The sequence below is a fragment of the Mytilus galloprovincialis genome, chromosome 3 (assembly GCF_965363235.1).
Source record: "Mytilus galloprovincialis chromosome 3, xbMytGall1.hap1.1, whole genome shotgun sequence".
In the NCBI taxonomy this organism is placed as follows: domain Eukaryota; kingdom Metazoa; phylum Mollusca; class Bivalvia; order Mytilida; family Mytilidae; genus Mytilus; species Mytilus galloprovincialis.
Genome location: NC_134840.1, coordinates 92,292,164 through 92,318,382, shown reverse-complemented (window position 1 = coordinate 92,318,382; position 26,219 = coordinate 92,292,164). Strand labels below are relative to the sequence as shown.

General features: G+C 31.6%; 1 protein-coding gene across 4 annotated transcripts; it reads left to right on the top strand.

The window, feature by feature from the left end:
* Positions 1–378: 378 nt before the first annotated feature.
* Positions 379–24,662, top strand: LOC143069391 (uncharacterized). 4 transcript variants are annotated; one of them, XR_012976384.1, is made up of 11 exons: positions 386–571; positions 4,421–4,514; positions 5,888–6,145; positions 6,490–6,522; positions 12,063–12,285; positions 12,682–12,780; positions 13,337–13,723; positions 14,525–14,587; positions 18,388–19,043; positions 19,373–20,196; positions 20,273–24,662. XR_012976384.1 is itself a non-coding variant. In XM_076244003.1 (10 exons), the coding sequence occupies exons 1-10, from the start codon at positions 408–410 to the stop codon at positions 19,427–19,429; spliced, it is 2,034 nt and encodes a 677-aa protein (XP_076100118.1). In that variant the 5' UTR covers positions 386–407; the 3' UTR covers positions 19,430–24,662. The 4 variants fall into 4 exon arrangements, 3 of the variants coding, with proteins under 3 accessions (XP_076100119.1, XP_076100118.1, XP_076100120.1); XM_076244003.1 differs by having other exon boundaries at positions 19,373–24,662; XM_076244004.1 differs by lacking the exon at positions 6,490–6,522 and having other exon boundaries at positions 379–571; positions 19,373–24,662.
* The last annotated feature ends 1,557 nt before the right edge of the window (positions 24,663–26,219 follow it).

Here is a 26,219-nt window from a genome sequence, read left to right as displayed (position 1 = left end):
TATATATATTTATCAAAGACTGTGTCAAGTTGTTTTACCTTCGGTTATTATGCAAATCTTTAGAGTTTGCAAAGGCATCATATTATAAAGGAAATTCTGACAAGTTCTACATACGGTTAAAATATTTCAACATAGATTTTTAACAATATGGTGTAATCGGGAAAGCTTACAAGCTCTGAGAGTGATGCAAAGTTAACACTTTTGTTATGCAAAATTAGGGACTATCTATACTAAAAAAGTATACATAAGAGTAAGATATATGTTCTATTAATCAAGTAAAAATACGTTCCAACAAATACTTTATACATAACCGCATACAGTAACCACAAAAAGATGTGGGAGTTATCGCTCCTTCCGTAATTTAGTTCGGAAGTAACTTCCGGTTTAAAAAATTGTCATACTTCAAAATGGCGTCAAGCAAAAGAAAGCAAGATGAGAAACACCTCAAAATGTTACGAGAAATGGCAGCGTTACCTCCCAACAAGCAGTGCTTCGACTGCCACCAAAGAGGCCCAACATATGTCAACATGACGACGGGTGCATTTGTCTGCACATCGTGCAGTGGCATCTTGTAAGTTACCGAGTCTGACAGCAGTCAAATAAGCATGTATAATACTGTATCTTCAAAGAAAGATAGACAATAGGCCCATTTTTATATACAATGATATTGTTAGAAAAGTTAACAAACATGATCCAGTTTTGATACACTAAATTCAATGAAACACCAAGAAGATAAGCAGAAATAACACTAATAACTATATGTCACTTTGCCTTTTGTAAGTTTGTCTTTGACTACACACCTTATGGCTATTCCCAGCGGATAAATTGTCCCGCTTGAACTATTGAGGTCATACAACAATCGCTTTTCCATTGTGGCGTCAGATATTTTGTATTATGACATAAACATGATAAAAGAAATACAGGAACCTGTGTGATATTCAGTAATGCCTAATAGCGGACTAATAGCAATCATGTGTATTATAACTATAAGTTGACAACCTCATATTTACATATTTAAAAATCAAATTATTGAACATACAGCACAACAACTTGCGGTCATAAAACTTTCAAGTTGTCATTAGGGAATTGTGATTAAAGTACTGTACATTTGTACGAATCCGGGTCTGTTCGCACCCATTCACGTTCCACCTACTCATGTTCGCCCCCTTTCACTTTCGCACCCTACATGTTCGCGCCTAATTTTAATTGGTTTTGTGTTGAATAACTTTGTAATCAAGTTTTTGGCAAGTGTATTTTTATAAGTATAATTGTTGTCATTGTCTCAAAATAAAGTGAGCCAGCATTATTTTTTTGTGTTGAATAAATCTTAATCATCTTATGGATAGTGTATTGTTAAAAAAAAAAAATCCTTTCTAAATAAAGTTGGATTCTGTCAACGTTTTATTTTGTGTTGAATAACTCGTATTATTACATTGGTTTCAATGAATTACATTGATTTCCCAGTTAGATAAAAACCGATAATTTCACATGTGAAATAAACGTGGTTATTTCACTCTCTGACGTCATACAACAATAGGCGTTGTCAAGACGTTGATAACGTCGGATCAAAACAAATTGTCAATGCGTAGGAAAAAGATATAGTTCCTTACATTTTCTACATTAATTTCATAAAAAAAAGCCATTTGCCAATGTAATAAAAAGAATAACTAATCGCCGTCTTTGAATATCAAAAATAAGACAACTTGTTACCGAACACCCCTATGGATTAAACTCGTGCTGCGCACTCGTTTAATCCATGCGTCGTTCGGTCACGCGTTGTCTTATTTTTTATATTCAAATACAGCGATTAGTTATACTATAAATCATGTTTTGGTTAGTGTATTGCTATAACTTTGTTTCATATTGACTTGTTTCAAAATGAAGTGAGATTCTGACTACGTTTTTTTTTTGTGTGTTGAATAAATTTTATCATGTTTTGGTTATAATAGTGTATTGCTATATTTTATTGTTTCAATGTTTCAGATCAAAGGGACAAAGCTGTTAAAAACAATTATCTTTTGTGTTTTTCATTTAAAATTTTCAATGTTTTACTAATACCAAGCTATAAATACATTCAGTATTTACACCAAAGCAATTTAAAACAACAATCATGATTTTCAAATTATTCAACTGGAATTTGAATTAAAATTGGGCGCGAACGTGTAAGAGTGCGAACCTACCTTGGGTGCGAACGTGAAGGGTGCAAAAGTGTATTGGGCGCGAACAGACCTGATACCCATTTGTACCTGCAGAACAAACATTATTTCTAGTTTACATGTACCCCTTTACAATGACGATCACTAAGACGCTTGAAGAACGTTTTAAGTGCAGGAATACAGGCAATCTCCTCTACATGTATCTGGTAAATGACCTGCATAATTCATTAGTTTTTTTCTGGTAATCCTGAATCCTATCAATCTTAAGTCATTCTTAAAATTGTTTATCAGTAATTATAAAATTGTGTAGGACTTGTTAAATCTTATGTTTTGGTATAAACAATGATAAAGTTGCAGTTAAAAAAAAATATCCAATGGGTCAATATTCCTTTTGTGTCTCAAATTGAAGAATACAAAATTGTTCTAAAGACAAAAAATCTCTGTGTAGTGATATTGGACATATTTCTATATTAAACAAGTTACAAGTGACAGCTTACATGTATATTACCATTTGTGCTGATTTGAAAAAGGTTATTTTTTACCTGTACATGTAGCAGACTAGAAGCCACATCACAAAAAGATTTTCGGGGTGTTATAAGTGATGGAAAAATTAATAGAGTCACTTAACGCAGAAAATTTAACCACATACATGACATATCTGTGAAAATGTCTCAGCTTCAAATTGAGCCATCATACATGATACACAAGTGAACAATATGAGCAGAGGAATTTAGAAAAAGCCTACCATTACCAACTTGGACATTTAACATTGGACCCTAATCAAGAGGATTCTTAAGACAGTCATAACCTATCAGTATCAAACATAGAACTTACTGTTAAATTAAGTTTTGTCATCTTAACCTAAGTTATGTTGTGAATTTTAAATGTGTAAATAAGTGGGCCAATGCCTATACATGTACATCTTGCAATTAGTCCAAAAATTATAACTTGCAGGGGTTCAAATTAGCGGTGGTCCGAGGTCCGCGACCTTCCACTTTTGCAAGCGGACCTTCGTTTTGGTTACTAGCTACGCCCGACGGACCTTCGATTTGAAAGAAAATAAAAAATAACTTCGCAGACCTTTTTATCAAAATTTCCAAATAAACGATCTCAAAATAAATTCTCATCTTTATTATTCATGACAGCAATATTCATTTTATCCAACCGCTAATTTTATACCGAAAATCGTTAAAAAGTAATTTGTAAATCCGAGTGAAATCGTATCTGACTGACAACATCAACATAGAAAAACAATGGATGCCATATATAAACCGGAAATGAAGATAATTACAATACCGGATCAGTTTCCGGGACGGATAAGGGTAATTCCGGGTTTGCCGATCAAATACAATAAAAAAAATAATGTCAGGCTTGAAGTTGTGACAAAATACATCTAAGATTATGAAATATAATCACTAGAATTGAAAACCAAAAGATATATGGAAAAGAAAGAAAGACCAGAAAATATTTTAGGTTGAAACTCAAAATTACTTAATAAGTTTTTTAGTTGACAAATTTCCATGTCAACATCCAATACAATGTGACAGCATTTTTCTTTTATCATTAATACATGTGGATATGACATGCAGATGTTTTTAAAGTGTAAACAAATTACTGCAATTCCAAGGGGTAATTTCTCCTCAATTTTTAGGGGCCTGTAAATAGCTGGAAGTTTCGTACTTTATTATCAAAAATAGTGCAACTAGATATGATACAATGTAACAAAGTAACAAGCTCTAGTGGACTTTTAAAATCGAGTTGAAGTAGTGTGAGCCCTGAGGTAATGATATAATTAGTAATTAATTACTAATCTTGGTTACAACACACCTACCAACAGTGACACCCTACCAAATAAAAAAAAAATAAAGATAATATGAATTCATAATATACAAGACAATTATATTTATTAGTTTATTGAACATATTATACAACAGTGACACTGACAATGTAACAAGATAACCTAACACCAAAGGCACAATAATTTTGTATCTTACTGTGTTATAAAATATTTCAAGTAAAAGTAGGACCTGCAATTTAGGTTGTGGACCTTTCAGTTTTGAGTGTCAAAGGTCCTGGACCTTCCAGTACCAAATGTTAATTTGAACCCCTGAACTTGAAGAAGCAAGGTTATTAGAGACGGTTGTAAAATGTAGGTAGTGATTTGAAATGAAATAATTTTTTAGATATATACATGATATATCATATCTATGATCATGATGTATATACCAGTGTAATATTCAATGCTGTTCAATTTCAATTTTCAGGAGAGGTTTAAATCCACCACACAGAGTAAAATCCATATCGATGGCCAGTTTTACACCAGATGAAATGGACTTTTTAATATGTCATGGAAATGAGGTTTGTATGTTAATTTTATTCAAACTGCCTTATTCTGTAATTCATTTATTAGATACAAATCCATGCATTTTGTGAGTTATTAATAGTTTCATAGATCCCAACCATTTCTGTAATTTTTCCGATTTTGCAATCAAAACTACGCTATTACGGTCAAAGTCGAATAGTTTCGGATTCAGTCATTGCTGTTCAATTTTGTGAAACTCGGATTTCTATCCTTACTTTTCCAGTCTGGCTTGGTATTTAGAAAATGCCAATGTAATGCTTCCTGTTTCTCAGAGTTATCGACCTATTGTTTGGTAACTTACTGACTTCCGATGAGGCAAACTTGCATTTTTTGAAGTAGCTTTCTCCCTTTCGCTACTTCTCCATGACAAAACGAAAATGTACAAGTCGAAAATGTCTGAACAATTAATGAATGGAATACAAACTACAGATAACATGTTCATCGAAACTTGTTACTGCACATCACTTTGCAACCACTCGTCAAAATTTTTTTTTTTGTTAAATGCACATTTTTGAATGAATACTGAAAACTTTTCAAAATTACGGAAAATTCAACATATTGTTACTGAATGTGTTAAAAGGGAGTTGGCATCTATTTAGTTTGTACTCTATGGACTGACATGAACATTGTCAATGAAAATAAGATGTGTCTGCTGTTGATTCATTTATCTTTGTTAGTACCAACTTTCATGGAATTGGCAAAAATTGTATGTCCGTGATCAATAATGAATATTAGACTTGTATAAAAGACTATATAAGTAAAAGGAATTTTGGGGTATCTGTCAATAAGACAGAAAACCTAGGAATTTAGATACAAGTAACCACAAGACGTCTGAGAGTCAAAATACATGCAATGTGTTGAAAAATTGAGAGTTGTATGTAAATGTATAAGCAATAGTCTTGATTATTTATGAAAAATGAATAAATTAATCAGAAACTATCATGATCAAAGATCATCAAAATAAGAAAGCAAATGCCTTACACTATATGTTTTAATTTCAATGGTACATGTACAACTGAATGGAAAAATGTAGTCTGTAAAAATATTAAAATGTATGTCTATGGCAGAAAGAAGTCATTAAGAATCAGTTTTACTTTTAATACATAAGAAATATAGTTTTAATTTTATCAAACTTTAAACCACATTTTAAGAAAGTTAAAGAAAGCAAGTACATGTACATGAAGCAACTACAGGCACAGATACGTGTGAAATGCCAATTCAAATATTTACATATTTTGATATGTCCTCTGCTTTTACAAATATTTTAGTCATTGTTGAGGCCATGTTAGATGTTTTATGTGCAGCTTTAAATTTACTCAGCAGCTCTTAAATTGTTCTAAATTGAAGAAAAACATATCTTATTTTGCAGTTTTGTAGAAAAGTATATTTAGGACTTTATGACAATAGATCAGGAGCGGAACCAGATTCAAGAGATGAACAAAAAGTAAAAGATTTCATGGTACAAAAATATGAGAGAAAACGATATTATGTTGCACCTACGGAGGCAATGAAAACAGAAGCAAAACAGGTCAACGAGTCTTCTATGAATAAACAGACCACAACTAAACCATTGAGAGCATTATTAGGAGAAAAAGGTCCCAGTCTTATAGTTCATCAAAATGATAATGTAAGGACTGTTACTTTTATAAAATCTTATTTAGTTTCAGTTTGCAGTTAAAATATTATATGGGAAAATCCAAGAACACTGTACGTATGTACATGTTCTCTTTCCCTTCAAAACTACCTGTGTTTTATTTTTAAGAGGCTCAAAAACATAGAATCAATGCTATAATTTAAATGGCATGCTTAGCAAATTGCTTTGATTTTATGGTTTTTAGATGAGATTTGTAAACTGTAACAATGGCTTCAATTTGAGTTCAAAATTTACTGGTATAGAAATATATGCCAAGATAGTTGTGTAGTCTTTGTAAAACAACATGTGTATCATTTGTTTGTGTCTAATCCATGCAGAAAGATATGATAACAGAAGAGAGTAGTGAATCTGTAAGTCATGTGTACATAAATGTAAGACTCAAAAACATGTGGTATGACATATCTTTTTACATTGCCTGCATCTCAGTACAACAGTGATTTCAAATTTGTTTTTAGCATTGTAGAAATTTGTATTATTTGTCATACCCTGATCGGGACACCTGAAAAGGTTTGAATATGACAGGAAGTGTCCACAAGTTCAATTATTTGCTCCAAAGTTTAGATTTTGTCCCACTTAGTATCTCATATGTTATGTTATGATTTGGTTTTTAGTTTGTCTTGGTCTAAGACTTATAGCTTTTCCATTAGGTCAATTGTGAAAAAAGTAGATGAAATGGTATTACAACAACACACATTATCTGAAAGCCTTAGCAATTGGAAGTGTTTTTTTCTGATAAGAATTTAAAAAATAACAAACATTCAAACTTTTCTTGCTGGTGAAGAGTGATTCAGTGAGAATTTTAGTTACTGCAGGTGAAGGTGATAAGATCAATTTAATCATCCCATGGCCAGTAGTCAGCACTTCTGGTCCTCAATGCTCTTGTTTTTTTTATTTGAGTGTCACTGGTCTCTTGTAGACGAAATGCTCATCTGGCACAAATACAAAATTTCAATCCTGGTATCTATGATGAGTTAAGTTAAAATACCAAAGAAAAAGTTGATTTGGTATGATTCAAAGGAAATGCATATGCATATAAAGACTAGAAACAAAAATTGGATTTTTTTTATGATAGTTTCTGTACTAAAATACTTTTTAGGGACATGTTTTCCGTGTGTTATTGAGTTAGGTTTTTTTATGTTTATTGTGTATTTTGTTCATTTTGTCACAAATCTCTTATGATTTATATATAACAATAAATATTTGTTTTTTTTAATATTATGTTTCATTATATTGGATGAGGAAGGATTTGTTTGAAGTCTGTTATTAAAGATCAATCTTATATATTTTATGAGATCTATTTTAAAGTTAAAGGGATTTCCAACATGACTGAATGTGTGATCTGTCAACAAAATTCATAATGGTGTGTACCTTAGCTTGATCAGGCACATTTGTGGAAACATACTCATGTTTGCTATTTCAGACACTAAAGCATATTTTTGAGTCTTACATTTATGTTATACCGTAGCAATCCATCCATGTTTATGCGTATATGTACATATCTTTTCTTTAACAGGTCAAATCTGATTAGATTTTTAGTGTGTATATATAAGTTATTTCAATATGATATCAAAAACAACTGCAAAAAAGAAGTTATTCAGGATGGTATCATCAAATTAGCTACAAACAGATTTGACCTGTTTCAAGAAAATCTGGACACACTTTTGTGGTAGAAAATCTCCATCATAAGTCCTTTATAATTTAACCTTACATATATGTCAAACACTTCAATCCCTTTGCACTAAACACATTACTACAGAAAACATGGATTTGTCCAACCAATTTTCTAGCAAGTGATCAATTCAGATTCAAGGGCCTCAGTGTCCAAGTGGTCTAAGTAATTTCTACTATAGCCAGTCAACACTGAGGTCGTGGATTTGAACCCTGCTTGTGTGGGTGCACTGGACTTCATTCTTAATTGACTAGGATTGTCAGTTCCCTATTACAGGTTGGTGGTTTCCTCAGGCTTCCTCCACTAACAAAAACTGGCCGCCACAAAAAAGCCCAAAAGTGGCATAAAAATTCAAAAATCAAAATCAAATCAATAGGTTCAGATCAATTTAATAAAATTAAAAGCATACACAAATTCAGGTGTTAAAAGTAAATTTGCTCAGATATACGGTCGCAAATGCAGTTTTACTGGCGACGCGTAGAACTCGGGTAGAGATACATCAGTGTCAGAATATGAGTCACTAGAATCTGTGCCATATTTATGTCAGCAACTAACTACAGATAAAATGAACTAATATTGGTGAATTCATGTGTGGTTTATACAGTAAAAAACAGTAAATTTTTCAATGAAAAATTAAATTGATCAAGAATTATATTTGATTCATATAAATAAGTTATTTGCTACTATCCTTTGTTTGTTTATCCTGTTGAATATTCATAGGATGATTATTTACCACAATATTGTCAACATTGTGTTATCTAATGTAAATAAAACTCCATTGATAAAAATCATAACTTCCTTGATAATTGAATGTTTATGAATGAAATTATTGACATACTTGGACATGATAATGAGTATTTATTACACTGAACAGCATGCTTACAGCAGCAGATCCATATAAACCACTTCCTTTAATCTTAGTTTTTTTCTTACACAAACAGCATTCCTCAAAGCCTCACCATTCTCCCAGAATCCAAATATAATGTAAATTCACTTGTAAACTGTTTCCTAATGACAAAATTCTTTTTTAAACCATGAAAGAAAATATTATTCGTTATGACTGAGTTTCATTTAAGCTCCACTTACCACAGTCCAACTATTCAATCCCATATTTGAAATATCAATTACTGTCCTATTATTTTATTATTAGAAATCAATCACACAATTTCAGAGATTGCCAATTTTGGTCAATATTTCCCTTGTTTTGATTTATCTTTTAGTTTGTTTTCCAAAAAAATGGCTGTAAGTATTTCTGAGACAAAAAGCCCAGAATTGTAGTACATTAACTGTATCTTTGGGTGTTTACCACTGAGTTATTTTTAGGTTCTAAGTATTGTAAGTATTAGATCTTGCCTGTCAATGTGGATGATATAATGATATGATGTCATTTTTGTCGAGCCTTCGACTTTAGTCGAAAAAGCGAGACATAGCGATCCTACATTCCGTCGTCGTCGGCGTCGTCGTCGGCGGCGTCCACAAATATTCACTCTGTGGTTAAAGTTTTTGAGATTTTAATAACTTTCTTAAACTATCCTTGAATTGTACGAAACTTTGACAGAAGCTTGTTTATGATCAGAAGATAGTATCCAGAAGTAAATTTTGTAAAAATAAAATTCCATTTTTTCCGTATTTTACTTATAAATGGACTTAGTTTTTTCTGCCAGGAAACATTACATTCACTCTGTAGTTAAAGTTTTTAAAATTTTAATAACTTTCTTAAACTATCCTGGAAATGTACAAAACTTGGCCAGAAGCTTGTTTATGATCAGGAGATAGTATCCAGAAGTAAATTTTGTAAAAATAAAATTCCATTTTTTCCGTATTTTACTTATAAATGGACTTAGTTTTTCTGCCAGGAAACATTACATTCACTCTGTGGTTAAAGTTTTTAAAATTTTAATAACTTTCTTAAACTATCCTGGAATTGTAAGAAACTTGGCCAGAAGCTTGTTTATGATCAGAAGATAGTCTCCAGATGTAAATTTTGTAAAAATAAAATTCCCATTTTTCCCGTATTTTACTTATAAATGGACTTAGTTTTTCTTCCAGTTAACATTACATACAGTCTGCAGTTAAAGTATTTAAAACATTTTTAAGATTCTTAAACTAGCCTGGATTTTTACCAAACTTGGACAGAAGCTTCTGACAATCAAAAGATAGTATCGAGAGGAATAATTTTATTGATTTTTTTCATCATTTTTGATGAGTGTGTGATTAACAGCAAAAGTAGGCGAGACACTGGGTTCCGCGGAACCCTTATAAATTTTTTATTATCAGTTAAAGCCATATTTGTTTATACAGTCTTGTAAGGTAGATGTGGGATACTTACCATCTATAAATAATATAAAAATGAAAAAGTCTAATAGACTTGGTACAGGATGAGGAAACCCCAAAATTCAAAATTCAAAATTAAAAACCAGATGCAATATTGCATAACTCGAATTCATATTCTAAAGATTAACCTGTACACGTCTTGTTGAATTCTGTCAAGTCATTTTCAAGGAGTTAGGGATTAACAAACTGAGATAAGCAGGAATGGGTTACATGCCCTCCTCTTCTTTTAATTTCTCCTCAAATCAAGACCACTCCAATAAAAATTAATGAATAATATTATAATGATCTACATGTACATATTGCACTGTGGTGATCAGTATACATGTACATACCAGTACTGTACATAATTGTTTTAATCATCACAGGTCACCTAAATCTAATTGTCAGTTGATAATGTGAGATTAAGATACTAGGTGTTAGATGGTAGTACTATCCTGTAACATTCTGTATAATTGGATTATTTTGTGTAGAGACCACTTGATGTTAGGTTTCCTGTGTGATAGTGTTGTATTTCCTTTGTAAGTACTTCCTTACTTCTCAGTGTTTGTAATTGTTACATGTACTTTGTGTGCATATAGGGTAAATGTAAGTGTTCTGTTGTTCTGTAACAGTACACTTTAATTGACCCCTTAGTTTATATGCATACAACAAGTGTTCACTTCTGATGTTTACTATGTAACTACTTAAATTTTTGGGTGAATAATGTTATCATTACTTGTTTTCTTTTCACAATTGTTTTTCTTTTTCTGTTGACTATTCTGGCTCATAGTTATTGCCATTAGTTCATAATGGACACCATTTTTTGTCAACACAAAAGTTTTAAACAGATTGGAGCCAATGATCACAAAATAATGTTCTCATTAGAATAAGTGACACAGTTGTGATTGTTTTTTAAAGAGTTAAATGCTGTCTCTCAACAATCTTTATCCAAAAATGATAATTTGACCACCTCAACCTCCAATTACCCTGAAGAAATCTTTAAAACATCATAAAAAAATCTTTTTGCAATTTACAGAAACTGAACAGAAAGGAGTAGGTTCAGTAAGACCACTTTTTGGCCCCAAAATATAGCAGTTTTAGAAAATTGTGAAAATGTAATCTTTTAGCTATATTTTGGAAAGTAAAATGCTTCTGCTACATAAATATGAGCTGTTTTTGACAATACAATGCACAAATATCACGTTCTAGCATCATTAAGTAATGCTAAATTACTGAAATCTTCAAAATTTTAGCATTTTGGTTAATTTTTAGACAGTTTCCGTCAAAATGAAAGTGGCCGCATTCGTGTTCATTCATAATATTTAAATGTAAATTGTATTTGATGATAATACAAAACATATATAAAGGTTGAGGATGAACACGGATGCGGCCATTTTCATTTTTGACAAAAACCATCTGAAAAGTGACGTTTTTTTGGCATATATGATAGATTTTTCATATTTAAGCTTGAAAATCAGAGCGTTTTTAACGACTTAATCAGTTAAAATCTTTCACATTAACTAATTGAATCAATTGAAATAGACACTGAAGTGTTTAAAAAGTGTCCAAAAACTTTCGTTAGATGAATCTGAAATTTGAGGCCAAAATCGGCCCTTACCAGAGCTTCTCCTTTATGAATCATGGGTGACAATACTAAGACACAACCATCACTATTACAGTTTCAACAGATATAGAAAAATAGACCCCCCTCCACCACCACCACAAAAAAAAAAAAAAAAGAACATTAAATATTATATAGACAATTTTGCAAATGATCACCATTGTTATTCATAAACATAATAAATGCAGTAAATATCAGATAAAATTTAATCTTACACATTGCCCAATAATAAATTTTTTAAATCTTAGTTTCTGTTATTTAGCTTTTTGATCTTGTTTCTCTTTCAGTCACCAAAAATAACATTAAAGAGTCAGGCTGCATCAGTACCAGGACAGATCACTCTAGGTCAACAGCCACCAAAAGACGCTTCATTCCAGTCCCCAGGACAACAAAGTCAGTCCTCACAGTCTTCAGGGTCAGCTACAATGGATTTATTAGGAGATTTAGGAGGAGATCCATTTGGGTCTTCATCATCGACTCCATCACAGCCTTCAGCGGCAGGAGATCATGGTTAGTGAAAGATTTAGACAAGAATAATTTGTTGGTTTTCATTGCTTAATTTTATGTGTGAATTTCATGGTCTATGTGAATAAGGAGTTGTATGGAAATTACAAAAATCTTGCTTTTCATATTTATTTCAAATTTTAAGCATATACATATCCCAGAAATGTCTAAAATTAAAATATATTTTATTTAATCTATGACTATTTAACTGAAGTTTAATTAATCTGTGACAGCAGAATTAAAGAAAATGATTGAATTTATTTTAAATTTAAAAAAGTGTTGTATCCTATCTATATGTATCATTCATTAAACAACAAGTTGAAGTGACTTAAAAAATGTCTATTAATAAAAACAAGTTTAATTTTATTGTTCTGGTAAAAAAATCTGAATTTTATCTTTCAGGAGGATTTGCTGACTTTGCTAGTTTTAATCAATTTGGAGCACCACCATCACAGCCACCAGTACAATCTTCATTCCCAGGTTTCCAGGCGCCTCCTAGTAGTAAGTCAGATCTAGGGATTTTCAGATATAATGGAATGGAGAAGGTCTCAAGGGTCCCCTAAAGGACAAGACGTTGTACTTTTTCAAAGAAATTTATAAAGTATTGAACATTTTCTAATTGAGGAAGTCTTAGGTTTTAAAATAAGTGTCCTCAAACCCTTTGCCCCCACAAATATTGTGTTTAATTATTTTAAATCTCTCATTAAAAATAAACAAGATCCCCAATGAGACTTCTATCCACCAGAGCAAAAAAATATGAATGTAAGCAACTATAGGTCACTGTTGTCTCTCATAACAATAAGCAAATCCCATACCATATAGTCATCTAATAAAAGGTCCTGACATGACAAAATGTGAAACCATTCAAACCAGAAAATCAAGGGCTTGATCTAAGACAAAACGATAAACAAAATCAAAAATGACACACAGCAATCAATAATAATCACTGTATTACAGGTTCCCATATTTGAGATTTCAAAATGTACATGATGTATGATAATTATGGCACCCAGTAGTAGAATTTATCATTATTATAGCACACTTTTATCTATTACAGATCCTTTAGTACCAATGGGTAATACTCCCTCAGGGTCAGCACCTCTGACAAATGGATCAACGGCACAAGCTATATCCATTCCAGCACCCTCTGGTGGTGATAAATACTCGGCTTTATCAGATCTGTTTAGTTCCTCACCCTTGTCCTCGGCACCTGCACCGGTTAGTTCAAATGTCAACTGGGCTGGAGGATCAAGTTCAGAAATAAGTTGGGGAGGAGGCGGAGCTAATACTTCTGCTGGGGGTGGTAGTCTTAATTGGAATAGCAGTAGTGGTGGTCAGGGAGTTAGCTGGAACAGCACTAGTACGGCATCATCTACTAATCAAGGAGTTGATTGGATGTCACCGACTAACACATCAAGTTCAACAAATGCTTTTCCTGGCGCAGGTAAAAGAAAATTAAATTAGAATATTAGATATATGCATTTTAAAAAATTCACACGCTATTGGAAGGGGATAACGATTGGTTTATGTTAATAACTTTGTGCTTTTACTAATAAATGGTTGAATATTTATTTGAGACTGATTAATTGACAAATACAACTTTAAAACTAATGGAATAGGAAAAATAAATTAAGGTGGGCAGAAAGATACTATAAATTCAGAAAGTAATGCGAGTTTTTTATTATTGCGAAAAATGTGACAGAGTTGTAAACGCAATAATTTAAACTCGCCTTTTGAAATATTGTGTATGAATTAAACAGGATTTTTCTCAAAATCGTAAAAATTAAAATCTCATTTAAGTCTAAAATGACAAAATCGCAATAATAAATGCACACAATATTAATTAATAGTAACTAAGAAACTTGAAAACCTTTTGGCCATTAATAATAACTTATAGATTATCATGAAATTTTATAAAGATATTGGATAGGTTTAAGGGTTGTATCTTTTTTTTTCTCATGCTTTTGGAAAATTTTATATAGGGAAAATTGGAAAAGTCTATGTAGGGGAAATTGTTCTCCCATTTTGTTTTGTCGATTAACAATCCTAATGGTAAATGTAACTAGTAATTTATATAAAAAAAAAAAATAATGAAGAAAATTTAAATTTAAAAAAGCACTTATGATGATTCATTTATCACCAGGATAAATGATATTAAAGGGGAAAATATTTAATATTATTTAATATTTTCCATAAAATGTGTCATTTTTAAATTATTATTGTATTTATATGATTATTTTGCTAGGACAGTTTTTTGCCCATCATGTACCTGTAGGAAAACCAGGCAATCCGTTTTTCACTGATTATGGTACAGTAAACATTCATTTTGGTGCATGAATGAATTTTTGCATTGCCTTGTTATGAAGCCTAAAAAATAAGATTTATCATGAAAGATGCATTTTTTATTTGAAATTTGGAATTTTAATAATTTAAAAATAAAGTTTGAGATGTTGAGTAAATAAAAAACACAAGGTTATTCAGCTATAACTCACTTTTGATACTGTTGAGTAAATAAACTTTTAAACAGAGTAATACTGTTTGGTTGGAAGATTATCATTGGAGTTTTATTACAAAGGAAGTCATCCAAAACCAACTATGTTCAACTTTACAATAAAATCAATATCAAAAGTAATTTGAGCTGAACCACCTTAAGTCTTCATGATAAATTTGGGCATTATGCATATGTTTTTAAAATTCTTCTTTTAGTTTTCAGTTCAGGGCCTGTTATTTTATTACATGTATTATTATATTATGCTATAGTTATAGTATGATTATATTGATGAAAAATATATGGATGGTTGAACAACAAAATTCAAATACTATTTTAGAGAAAGAAAGTTGATACCAAAAGTTTAGTTAGTGGCTCTTATAATGGAGCTGCCCACTGCGTAAGGGCCAGTAGCTAAAATACAATTAGGATGCCTCTTCCATACTATTCAAAGTTAGTTGGAACACAAGTATGGCATTTGCCTTCTAAGATTTCAATACCAGTATTTGGATCAAGTAACTAAATATGTTTAAAATGAATTTTTCATGGTTTTAACATTCTTAAAAAAGATTTCGTTTTGCAATGACCAATTGAATTTACATGTATAGTTACAGTAGGTGGCCAATGATTTCATTCAATATTTGGAACATTTATAAATTTAAAAAAAATGAAAATTTGAAGTTTGGATTAGAAGAGCTCAAAAGAGTAAAAGTAATCAAAGATAATATACACCAGACACCTATTTTACACATATTTTGTCTGCAAAGACTTATAAGTGGCCCTCTAGTAAGTGGCCCTCTAGTCAAATCATATCGCAGGTCAAATAAGTTCCAAAGTTGAAATGATTTCAACACCATTTTCGCCCAAAAAAGGCAAGTTAAAAAGTTATGACTTTCTTTAATATGAACTAAAAACAATGATATGTGATTAAAGGAAAATAAAGAAGGATGTAATGTTCATCAACAAATTATTCTGCATCTTTGTTATGCAATATGTTTGCTTCTCTTTAATTTTGTTTAACATTGAAGCTTGAGTAATGCTTACTAATTGAAATCAGATGTAATGATGGCTTTTCATTTGAATGAAAAAGGCATGTTTTGTTTTTATTTGCAAGTGATTTACAAAAAATGTGATTACTAATAATCAATAAAAGTGATTAAAATAGAATTTATATATTTTATGATGGATGGCTGTTAAACAACCAGTGGCAAGTTAAATTTATATTTTAGATAAAAACATTTTGATGTTATATGACTATAAAGTTGAGAATGCTATTTTGTAATAGGAAATGTTGAGCCAGATTTTTGTCGAGCCTGCAACTTTTGTTGCAGAAAGCTCGACATAGGGATAGTGATCCGGCGGCGGCGGCGGCTACGGCGGCTACGGCGGCGGCGTTAGCTAACTTTTTAAAAGCTTTATATTTTAGAGGGTGGAAGACCTGGATGCTTCATACTTTGTATATAGATGCCTCATGTTACGAAGTTTCCGTCAGTAACATGTCAAATGTCCTTGACCTCATTTTCATGGTTCAGTGACCACTTGAAAAAAAAGTTCAGATTTTTTGTAATGTTGAATTCTCTCTTATCATAAGTAATAGGATAATTATATTTGGTATATGCGTACCTTGCAAGGTCCTCATGCCCGTCAGACAGTTTTCACTTGACCTCGACCTCATTTCATGGATCAGTGAACAAGGTTAAGTTTTGGTGGTCAAGTCCATATCTCAGATACTATAAGCAATAGGTCTAGTATATTCGGTGTATGGAAGGACTGTAAGGTGTACATGTCCAACTGGCAGGTGTCATCTGACCTTGACCTCATTTTCATGGTTCAGTGGTTATAGTTAAGTTTTTGTGTTTTGGTCTGTTTTTCTCATACTTTATGCAATAATAGATCTACTATATTTGTTGTATGGAATGATTGTAAGATGTACATGTCTAGAGGGCAGATGTCATCTGACCTTAAGCTCATTTTCATGGTTGAGTGGTCAAAGTTAAGTTTTTGAGTTTTGGTCTTTTTATCTAATACTATATGCCATAGGTCAACTATATTTGGTGTATGGAAATATTTTATGATCTATATGTCAGTCCCGCAGGTTTTATTTGACCTCGACCTCATTTTCACGTTCATTGCTCAGTGTTAAGTTTTTGTGTTTTGGTCTATTTTTCTTAAACTATAAGTAATAGGTCAACTATATTTGTTGTATGGAAGCATTGTTAGCTGTACATGTCTGCCTGGCATGGTTCATCTGACCTTGACCTCATTTTCATGGTTCATTGGTCTTTGTTTAGTTATCTTGGTTAATGCTAAGTTTATGTGACAGTTTTTAATAAAGTTTTATACTTAGGACTATCAACATAATATCAATAATTAGTAAAGAAGGCGAGACAGTTCAGCGTGTGCACTCTTGTTACAATAATTTGCAGTCTGCAGAAATACATGTTACCCTACCTGCAACTATTAGTCTGAATCCGGGACAAGCAGTTAGTGTGCTTACTTCTTATGCCACTTGCTTATGACAGAAGCATCAAATACATATTTTCAAGTTTTTGGTTTGATTTGGTTAGTCTCATGGATTAAACCCACAACCTCCCCAACTAGAGGAAAATTTGAGACCATTGAGAAGGGGATTTTGTGTTTTTGAAAATATTAAATATTATTCCACTGCATGTTGATTTTGATAAATTTTAAAATCGGTACTGATTATCATTGTGTTTGTTGTGTTTATTTGTAAAACAACATGGATAAGAAGACAACTAAGTAAAAAAAAGTTTAGGCAGTGGAATAAAACATTCATTTCCCTTGGCTTCATGAGATAGGAATTTTTGTTCACATTGAAAAGTCATATTTCCCTCCAGCGATGCCCTTGTGAAATATGATTTTTCTTTGGTGAACAAATATAAATATCTCCCTCAGGCACGGGAAATAAATGTATATAATTGAATTTTCAGAATGAAAAGATGAAATATTCCTTTTCTTAGTGCATATTTTGTAACTATATTTTATATTAAACAAATATATTCAAAGGTGATGGGATTGAAGTTATCTAATTAACAATTCATACACATTTGTATATACATTATACCTGGTGCATTTGTTTTTTTCTGCCAACCCAATGTTTTCCTACCAAAGATTGGTGGTTCTCTCCTGGAACTCCAGCTTCCTCCACCAATAAAAAACTAACTTTAACGAAATAGCACAATAGTGTTGAACACCAATCAATCAAATCCTTGTTTAATGGGCATGATAGAACCATTTTAATGACCTAAGGATTAGTGAATTTAAGGTCCAGGACCCTGTGGTCAATAAATTGATTATCCAAGACTTCAGCAATAGATTAAATATGTTTCATTTACTTTTTGCTTACTTATGAATAATATCAATTTTAAGAATAAGCAGATAATTTTTGAGCAAAAGAAAAAGGTTTGTAAAACAGTGCAAAATGTTTAAAATATACATCCTTATAGAAAAAATAGAGAGTATGATAACAATCATAACACGCTATAACTTGAGGGGGCCAAGTTGCAGGTTAAGTTATGTTAAAGAATACATTTTGATTGAATTTGAAATAACAATCTGAAGTCCATTATTAAATATAAATTAATTTGTTTCTTCTATAGGTGGAACACCAAATCCTTTTGGAGGTGCTGTATCTAGTGCATCACAAGGAGGAGCTGGTGTTAGTAATCCATTTGGAGGAGGGCAACCAGGAGGTTTTGGGCAAACACAAGTAACTAATCAAATGCAAGGGTTTGGGCAACAACAGCCGACTGGATTTGGACAACCTGCTCAGCAGCCAGCATTTGGACAGCCATCAGGGTTTGGGCAGCCTGTCAGTTCAGCTGCAGGATTTGGACAGCAAGCTGCTGGTTTCGGACAACAATCTGCAGGTTTTGGACAGCATGGGCAACCAGCTCCTGGAGGATTTAACCAAACACCTGTTAGTGCTAGTTTTGGGGGACAACCTGCTGGATTTGGACAGCAGGCGCAACCTGCTGCAGGTTTTGGTGGACAACAAGCTGGGTGGGGAGGGGGTCAACAACAGCAAGGTTTTGGACAGTTTCACATGCAAAATGGAGGGTTTTCAAGTGCTGCAGGATTTGGGGGACAACCAGTTCCTGCAAACTATGGAAATACAATGACAACACCATCAACACAGTCAAATAAAATGGGAGGAAATCCTGGTGGATTTGGACAACAGCAAGGATTCCCAGCTGCACAGCCAGGTGGATTTGGTGGTTGGGGTCAACCTGCTCCTAGTGCTAATCCATTCATGGTAGGTTAAATTTCTTTTGTCTGCAGATATAATCATTTGATGAGCTACATTTACATGTGAATGTGCATGGCATGGATATTTTAGTATTGCCCATCATAGACAGTAAAATGATTTATAAAGGTATCCTTTTGAATTTGGAATGTCATAAAAAGAATTTGAGTTTAATCAATTTCCTTCCTGTATCTCTTCGAAGTAAAATATTACAAGCAAAAAAAACAAAACAATTTTGATCATGATGTTCATATTGCCAAATTGTTTGGCTTTGATTTATAAACCTACAACTGTATATATTTATAATATATATGTATGGGTTTTGTTTTCTTTTTCAGTCTGCTGCCACCCAGCCAATAGCACCAAAAACAAATTCAACTAATCCTTTCTTATGATGATGATAATAGATATATACAATTTAAATAATCACCACTCGACAAGGAGAATTTCATGTTTGAAGACGTAGGAAAACATGTTTCGAAACAACATGATGTACATGTGTCATGCACAATATTAGCAGACAGCTAAGCAAAATATTTTGTTCATGTTATTTTCGACAGACGAGATTCAAATATCATCAAGTGTAACTCTAGTCAGTAAAAAAGTACAAAAAAAATAAAGGAAGAAAAAAATCATACTTGCATTAATAGAAGATATATGTAATGTTAACTGTAACTGAGTATGGAGAAAAAATAAGGCATTAGATTTTTCACTGTAAACAAACATATTTTCGTGTGGCACTGTGTGGCCAACTTCATGTTGATTCATTTTTGCAATTTTCTTCTTACTTTGTTCATGTATTCATTTATGTGACGATTCAAGTTTGATAACACTATAACATTATTTTTATACTCATGACTGTTGTGTCAATGAATTGCTTGCAAATTGGGTGGTTTAACTCTATTAGTCCTATGTATAGACAGCTTTAATACTATTGAATGAACAAAGACAAATATTTTCATACGTAAGAATCATTTGTTATTTATAAAGATCTTGTCTTTCCTTCATAAGTTTCATAATATATAGTTTAAATATATAGGGTAATTTATGAATATATATATTTCATTCATTTTAGTCAGTGATAGCAATTTACTAAAAGCAAATGTTTTGGCTTTGTCAACTCATGTATTCAGCGATCTATTGGTCAATGGCCTTTTCAGAGGTGTATTAAAATCAAATGTTTTGGCTTTGTCAACTCAATGTATTCAGCGCTCTATTGGTCAATGGCCTTTTCAGAGGTGTGTTTCTGTTGTTGATTAGATTGGAATGCCCAGTTTAATCAGGTTACAACCATAAACTATATATGTTAACTGCTTTTTCATTTAGAGCTTTTTAATAAAAACAGGTGTGGAAATAGAAATAGATCAAACTTATTTAAAACGAAGACAAAGTGACCAAGCTCTCAATAAAATCAAGTTATATGATGCAAAATGATTGTAACTTACCAAATGAAATGATTTAAATGTGTGATTTTAAATGCATGCAGTTTTGTGTTCTTGTATTTCGTTTGTTCTTTTTTGTTTGTTTGTTGATAGAAGACAAAAAACATTCCACAAGTTCTTTTAAATCTTTACCAAAACTATGACAAGGACAATCTTAGAATTGGGTTAAGTTATTCCAAGAAGTACCGCAGGAATAAGAGCTTTTGTCTGTATAAATGTTTATTCCTTTAGCAGGAGAGACATTTTGTTTTTCTTGGGGATGGGGTGGGGTGGAGAGAATAAGAACCAAATAATTGACATGTTGAACAAGAAATTATTTAAGTTCTTCCCAATATTTTTCTTTAATAACCATTGTCTGATTTATTACCATGAAATAACACATGTAACAAATATTCAGATCATTTGTAAAAATGAAAAATGGTTTCAATTACGAAATGTATATGTACTTGAAATGTATGCTTAGTATGCTATACTGTTTATTATTTTTTTTTCGTTGGATACCAATTTTCGTGGATTTTGTGGTTAAAGGTGAACCACTATTGAAATGTTTTTGTAAATTTTCTAAAGGCTTCCTTGTATGCAGACTTTGGCAAAAACACGAAATCCAATATACACGAATTAATGAATTGTTTCTCAATCCATGAAAAAAATGGTTATCCACAAATATAAATGAATGCAGACTTTTATGATGATACATGTATTGAATATGACAAGAGGGTTGATAGAAATGGTTGTGAGATGATATGAGTTGTTGTGAGATGTGTGCCAAAGTCTGTTCAAAGTTTGCTTGAATGTTAGTGTGCTGAATGATAGGTGTGATTTAATTGAAAATTGCAGTTTAACTCTACACTAAAAATCAGCTGTCAATCAAGAATAACTTTTTAGAGAAATGTACTTTTCCAATAGTAGGTATTCAAACTAAAATTTAAAAGTATCCATATTGTTGCAATGCGGAGAAATCTTGGCTTAGCAAGTAAATGTTGTTCTATCCAAAGATTAATTGTCTTTCACCATTTATGGCTGAAAATTGTAAAAGAAAATATAAGCTCACAAAAGGCTTCTGTTCCCCAGCAAGGGTATAAACATTTTGCAATAAAGTATAAAAGTATGGGAATAAGTGTGTTAGAGGAAAAAATGTGCTGTGTAGTTTGTGAGAATGAGATTTATTTTAATAATAGAATTCAATGTGTTTTTCATCATTCACATCATCATCACTAGAAGTTGTAGCACATCTGACATTATATTATTGTTTTATACATGTTGGAAAAAAAGCAATTCATGAGTTATTACTTCAAAATTACTGTTTTTTTTTTTAAATTCAGAAAGTAGTACCGTATACAAGTAGCCATGGTGCAAGTGAAAGAAAGAAAACTTAAAGCATAATACTTCGGTGATTACAAACAGTACAGTTTTATGAAGTTACGTTTGTTTATTTGTCAATAATTCTGCTTTTAAAGTATTAGTCAAGTCTTCCAATTTCCATTAAGGGCTATTCCAGAAAAAAAAGTATGGGGGTGTTGGAAGGCAGTTTATGTCAGCACCTGCCACCCAGACAATTGTAATTGAGAATTATAGTGTGAAAAGTAGCTCTGATACCCACCACCCATGTATTATTAATATAATGTGCCTTCCCCCCCCCCCCGTACATTTTTTTCTGGAATAGCCCTAATATATATTGGAAATTCCTATTTTTAACAAAGGATATTTATACTGAGGATACCATTATTCTTGTGAGAGACATATTTGAGTTGTAAAGGTTAATAATGAATTCAATGTTTAATGAAGTGTGAAATATCTATCAGCTTGTATGCACGCTGTGGCAAAAGAAAAAAAAAATCAAATGTCCATGTGAGCATAATTTTCCATGATCCACAGAAATTGCTTTCTGCAAAAATAAATGAATTCACAGTATAAGATTATGTTTTTGCGAGCTCGGTCTTAATTTTAAAGAGATAAAAACCTCGAAAATTGATTGTGAACCCAAGCTGAGGCTACAGCTTGTTGAAAATTTTGGTTACCACAGACCTCTTAACTACAGTGAATTAAAAAGTATATGTCATCTACAATTCATCTTATAAAACAAACTTCTGAAATAAAAAGATTAATTGAAACACCAAATCATTAAAACATAGTTTTATGTTTGTTATCTGATAAATGAACTGTTACTATGATTAAGAATTGAATGTGTTTGTTATGCAAGTCTTGCAGTATGTCTGATTCAGTAGGAGGATATTTCTTGCAGATAATTTAAAGACCAAAATAAACATTCACATTTTGATTTCAGTATGAAAAAAAAGCCAAATTGATGCTTGGTCTTATCTATGTTTGTAGGGGTTTTCTCACTATTCCTAGTATAACTTAAAAGTAAACAATCTGATGTATAAATAAAGTGTCAATTTCTTTAAAGTAATTGCTAGATTGACATTTTTCTTTTCTTTTCAAAAAAGGAAGAAAGTATGTCTGAAAAAGATAAAACAGGAGGGTCATTCTCATCTGTGAGATAAAACTTAAATTTTGTTGGTTAATCGAAAACCATCTATAGTTGTGTATTATCCGCACTCCTTGTACTAACTACATAAATAAGTTTAAAAAAAGTGGCAGACTATACACGACCAAATACAGTAATAAAAGCTAGCTAGTACTGGTTAGTTGTGAATGCCATGTTTAATGGTGTTATGTTTTATTGATACTGTTTGAATTTTACATTTTGTTACTTGTTTATTTATTTGTAGATTGTTGTTGTTATTTTGCTGTGAATAGAAATAATTTGTAAAATTTGAAAAATTTCCAAAGGAATGATTTTCTTTGTTTACCAAATTTGTCAGAATTTTTTTCTCTGTATTGCCCATATAGATTGAATACTTTTTCATCCATATAGTGTACCTTAATCTTAAACTTTCTTGTGTACAATTCTTATCTATTTTCCTTTGCTTTAAATGGGAGCTTTTTAGATTGAAAAATACCTCAGAATGAGACTTAGATGAATACTCTAGAAATATCATTTAACATTTAAGAGGTAGACCCAAGGGAGAGAACTCTTTAAATCAGTAAATAGAAAGTTCATTATTACTTTTTAAAGCTTTCTTGTGAAAGGGAACTAAAATAAGTTGTGTCCCTTAATTTTGGTCTACCTTCACTTCATAAATGTCATGGGAGATCATAAATAATGGTCAAAGAATTGTGCTTTGTTTACTTGACTTATGACTTCAGTGAGATGTTTGTTTCATTAGCAACAGACAAAACTCTCAAAACAATTTTCACTTAGAGATGTGTCATTTACAATCATAAAGTTCTTAATGTTTATCATGTTTGTTTAGTTAACGTTAACATCTTATAAATAAAAATTATTAAAAAAAAAATCATAAATACAAGGTTAAACCATATTAATTTTTATATAAAATATGTAAAAATATATATATGCTGTAGCTCGTGCTACACATTACCATTATTAGAATTATGTATAGTCAGCAATAAAAAACTGTTTATGAAAGTCAATTTGATATCTCTACATCCGGTATGACTACACACCCTTAAAGAGGCAAACATTTATCATATCAAAATTGAAGATTTGTAAATTGATTTTGGCTTTGGGTCATTAAATGACCAAATGTCTTCCTTTTTAATGCACCATAAGTACAAATTGATACTTGTTATAAGTTTAAATGGTTGTTGAGCTTTGAAGTAGAATAAAGAAAGAATTTAATTGCCCAAAAGATTCTTTTATAACTGATATCTGCACATTTTGTGTATTAGATGAGAAGTTGTTTTCAAATCTTTTTTTCTTTCAAACTGGAACATATCAGTTTTTCACAAAGCCGAAAATTCAAGATTGAAAAAATTGTGATAAGTATGAAAATCGGCGATTTGATATATGAAATAAATAAAATATGAATAATCAATTTAAAAGTACTGAAGTTTAAATGAATGTATGCACTTAAAATATGGATGACAGAAATATTTTAATAAGGTGAATGTGCTGACTTTTCTCATTAATATAAAAATATTTACAGTTTATATTTATGTGCTATGAATGTTTATTTCATATTTTCACATTGTTAATTTCATATTTTTTATTTGTACATATATTTATGTACATTGCTTGTAGCTATTGATATGTATATATTCCGTGATCAAAAGAACACTATTAATATTATGTGATCAATATTACATAAATTTTACCACATTATATGGAGTCCTTGTTTTTTATGCCAAAATACCTCCTTCCCCAAACTTATGGAGTGGATGTATACTGCAACGAATGTTTCTTTATGGATCATTGCTTTCAAAACAAAGGATACAGGGTATTTGTACATGTACATGAGAAGACACCTGAAGAAGTTTTATGAAATTGCTTATCTTGATCTAAATGATTGCTTGAATATCTTTATGACGTTCTTTTAAAAAACCTACCCCTTCCCCTTGCAACAACACAAAAAGCCTAATAACCCAAATATTAAAGAGTGCAACAATAAAATTTCTTATGATTGACAAAAACTTAGAAAACAAACCCACAATTTACATATTTCAAGGACAAAGAGACAGTATGTCTTTTATTAAAAAGGTATAAAAAAAATCCTCAGTCTATATAAACATGACAAAAATTGGCAGACTTGAAAATTTGTTGAAAACAATCCACATCAGCCATCATTTCATTGTACATGTATTACCTCAAACAATATTTATAAATGCTTTTTGAGCAGTACTCATAAAATACAGTGATAAACTATACAATACATCTCCAAATGATGTACTAGTACTAGAGAAGTTTTGAAGTCTTTGCAATATTCATCATTTTGAGCCAGACGAAGGACAGAATAATTACTATTTTAAAAAGGTATAATAAAAGAACGTATTCCTGCACAGAAACCCTGTGAAATTACATGAAAGTGTTTTAAAAACCCAGTTAAATTCAAAACGAAACAGAGAAATAGGTAAATTCAGAACTAGCTTGCATTAGGAAAGGTCTCTTTTTCACACAGGAATATGGAATTTTTCTTCAGGCTCATCACCTCACACACAAGATGTGGGCTTGTAAGCCACTGCAACTCCTTCCACTTTAATAAAGTTCCCATTATTTCCCATGGACATTGATACGTTAAAAGAGGGGCGAATGATACTAGAGGAACAGTCAAACTCATAAATCAAAAATAAACTGCCAACGCCATGGCTAAAAATGAAAAAGACAAACAGACAAATTATTGTACACAAGAAACAACATATAAAACTAAAGACTGAACCCCACCAAATACTTGGGTGATCTCAGGTGTTCCGGAAGGGTTAGCAGAATCTGCTCCATATGTGGCACTCGTCGTGTTGCTCATGTTATTACAAACCCAGTAAATAGGTTACATTCATGAAAAAGGAAGAGGATTGTAGTTGCGACTTAAGAAACATATTGGATATCATCTGTGAAACGGTTATTCCATAACGGTCAACCAACTCGTGAATATTCACAGAAGAACTGCAAAAAGATTGGGTTATATCTATAGAGCTGTATAATTCAACTTAGACAGCGTTCACACTGCCCATATGTAACAAGTTTTATGTACACAAGTCGTATTGTTTACATCTTTGAAATAAAAACAAATCAATGGTTTAACATGTATTCATTTCTTTATTCAAATGTTAGTTTGTCTTTCGTCAATGGGTTTGCTATTCTGGTCATGTTTACGAAGTAAATGCACTTGTACAAAAAAAAATAAGATTGACAACTCTTTACTCTTTTGTCCAATATTTTGACTTG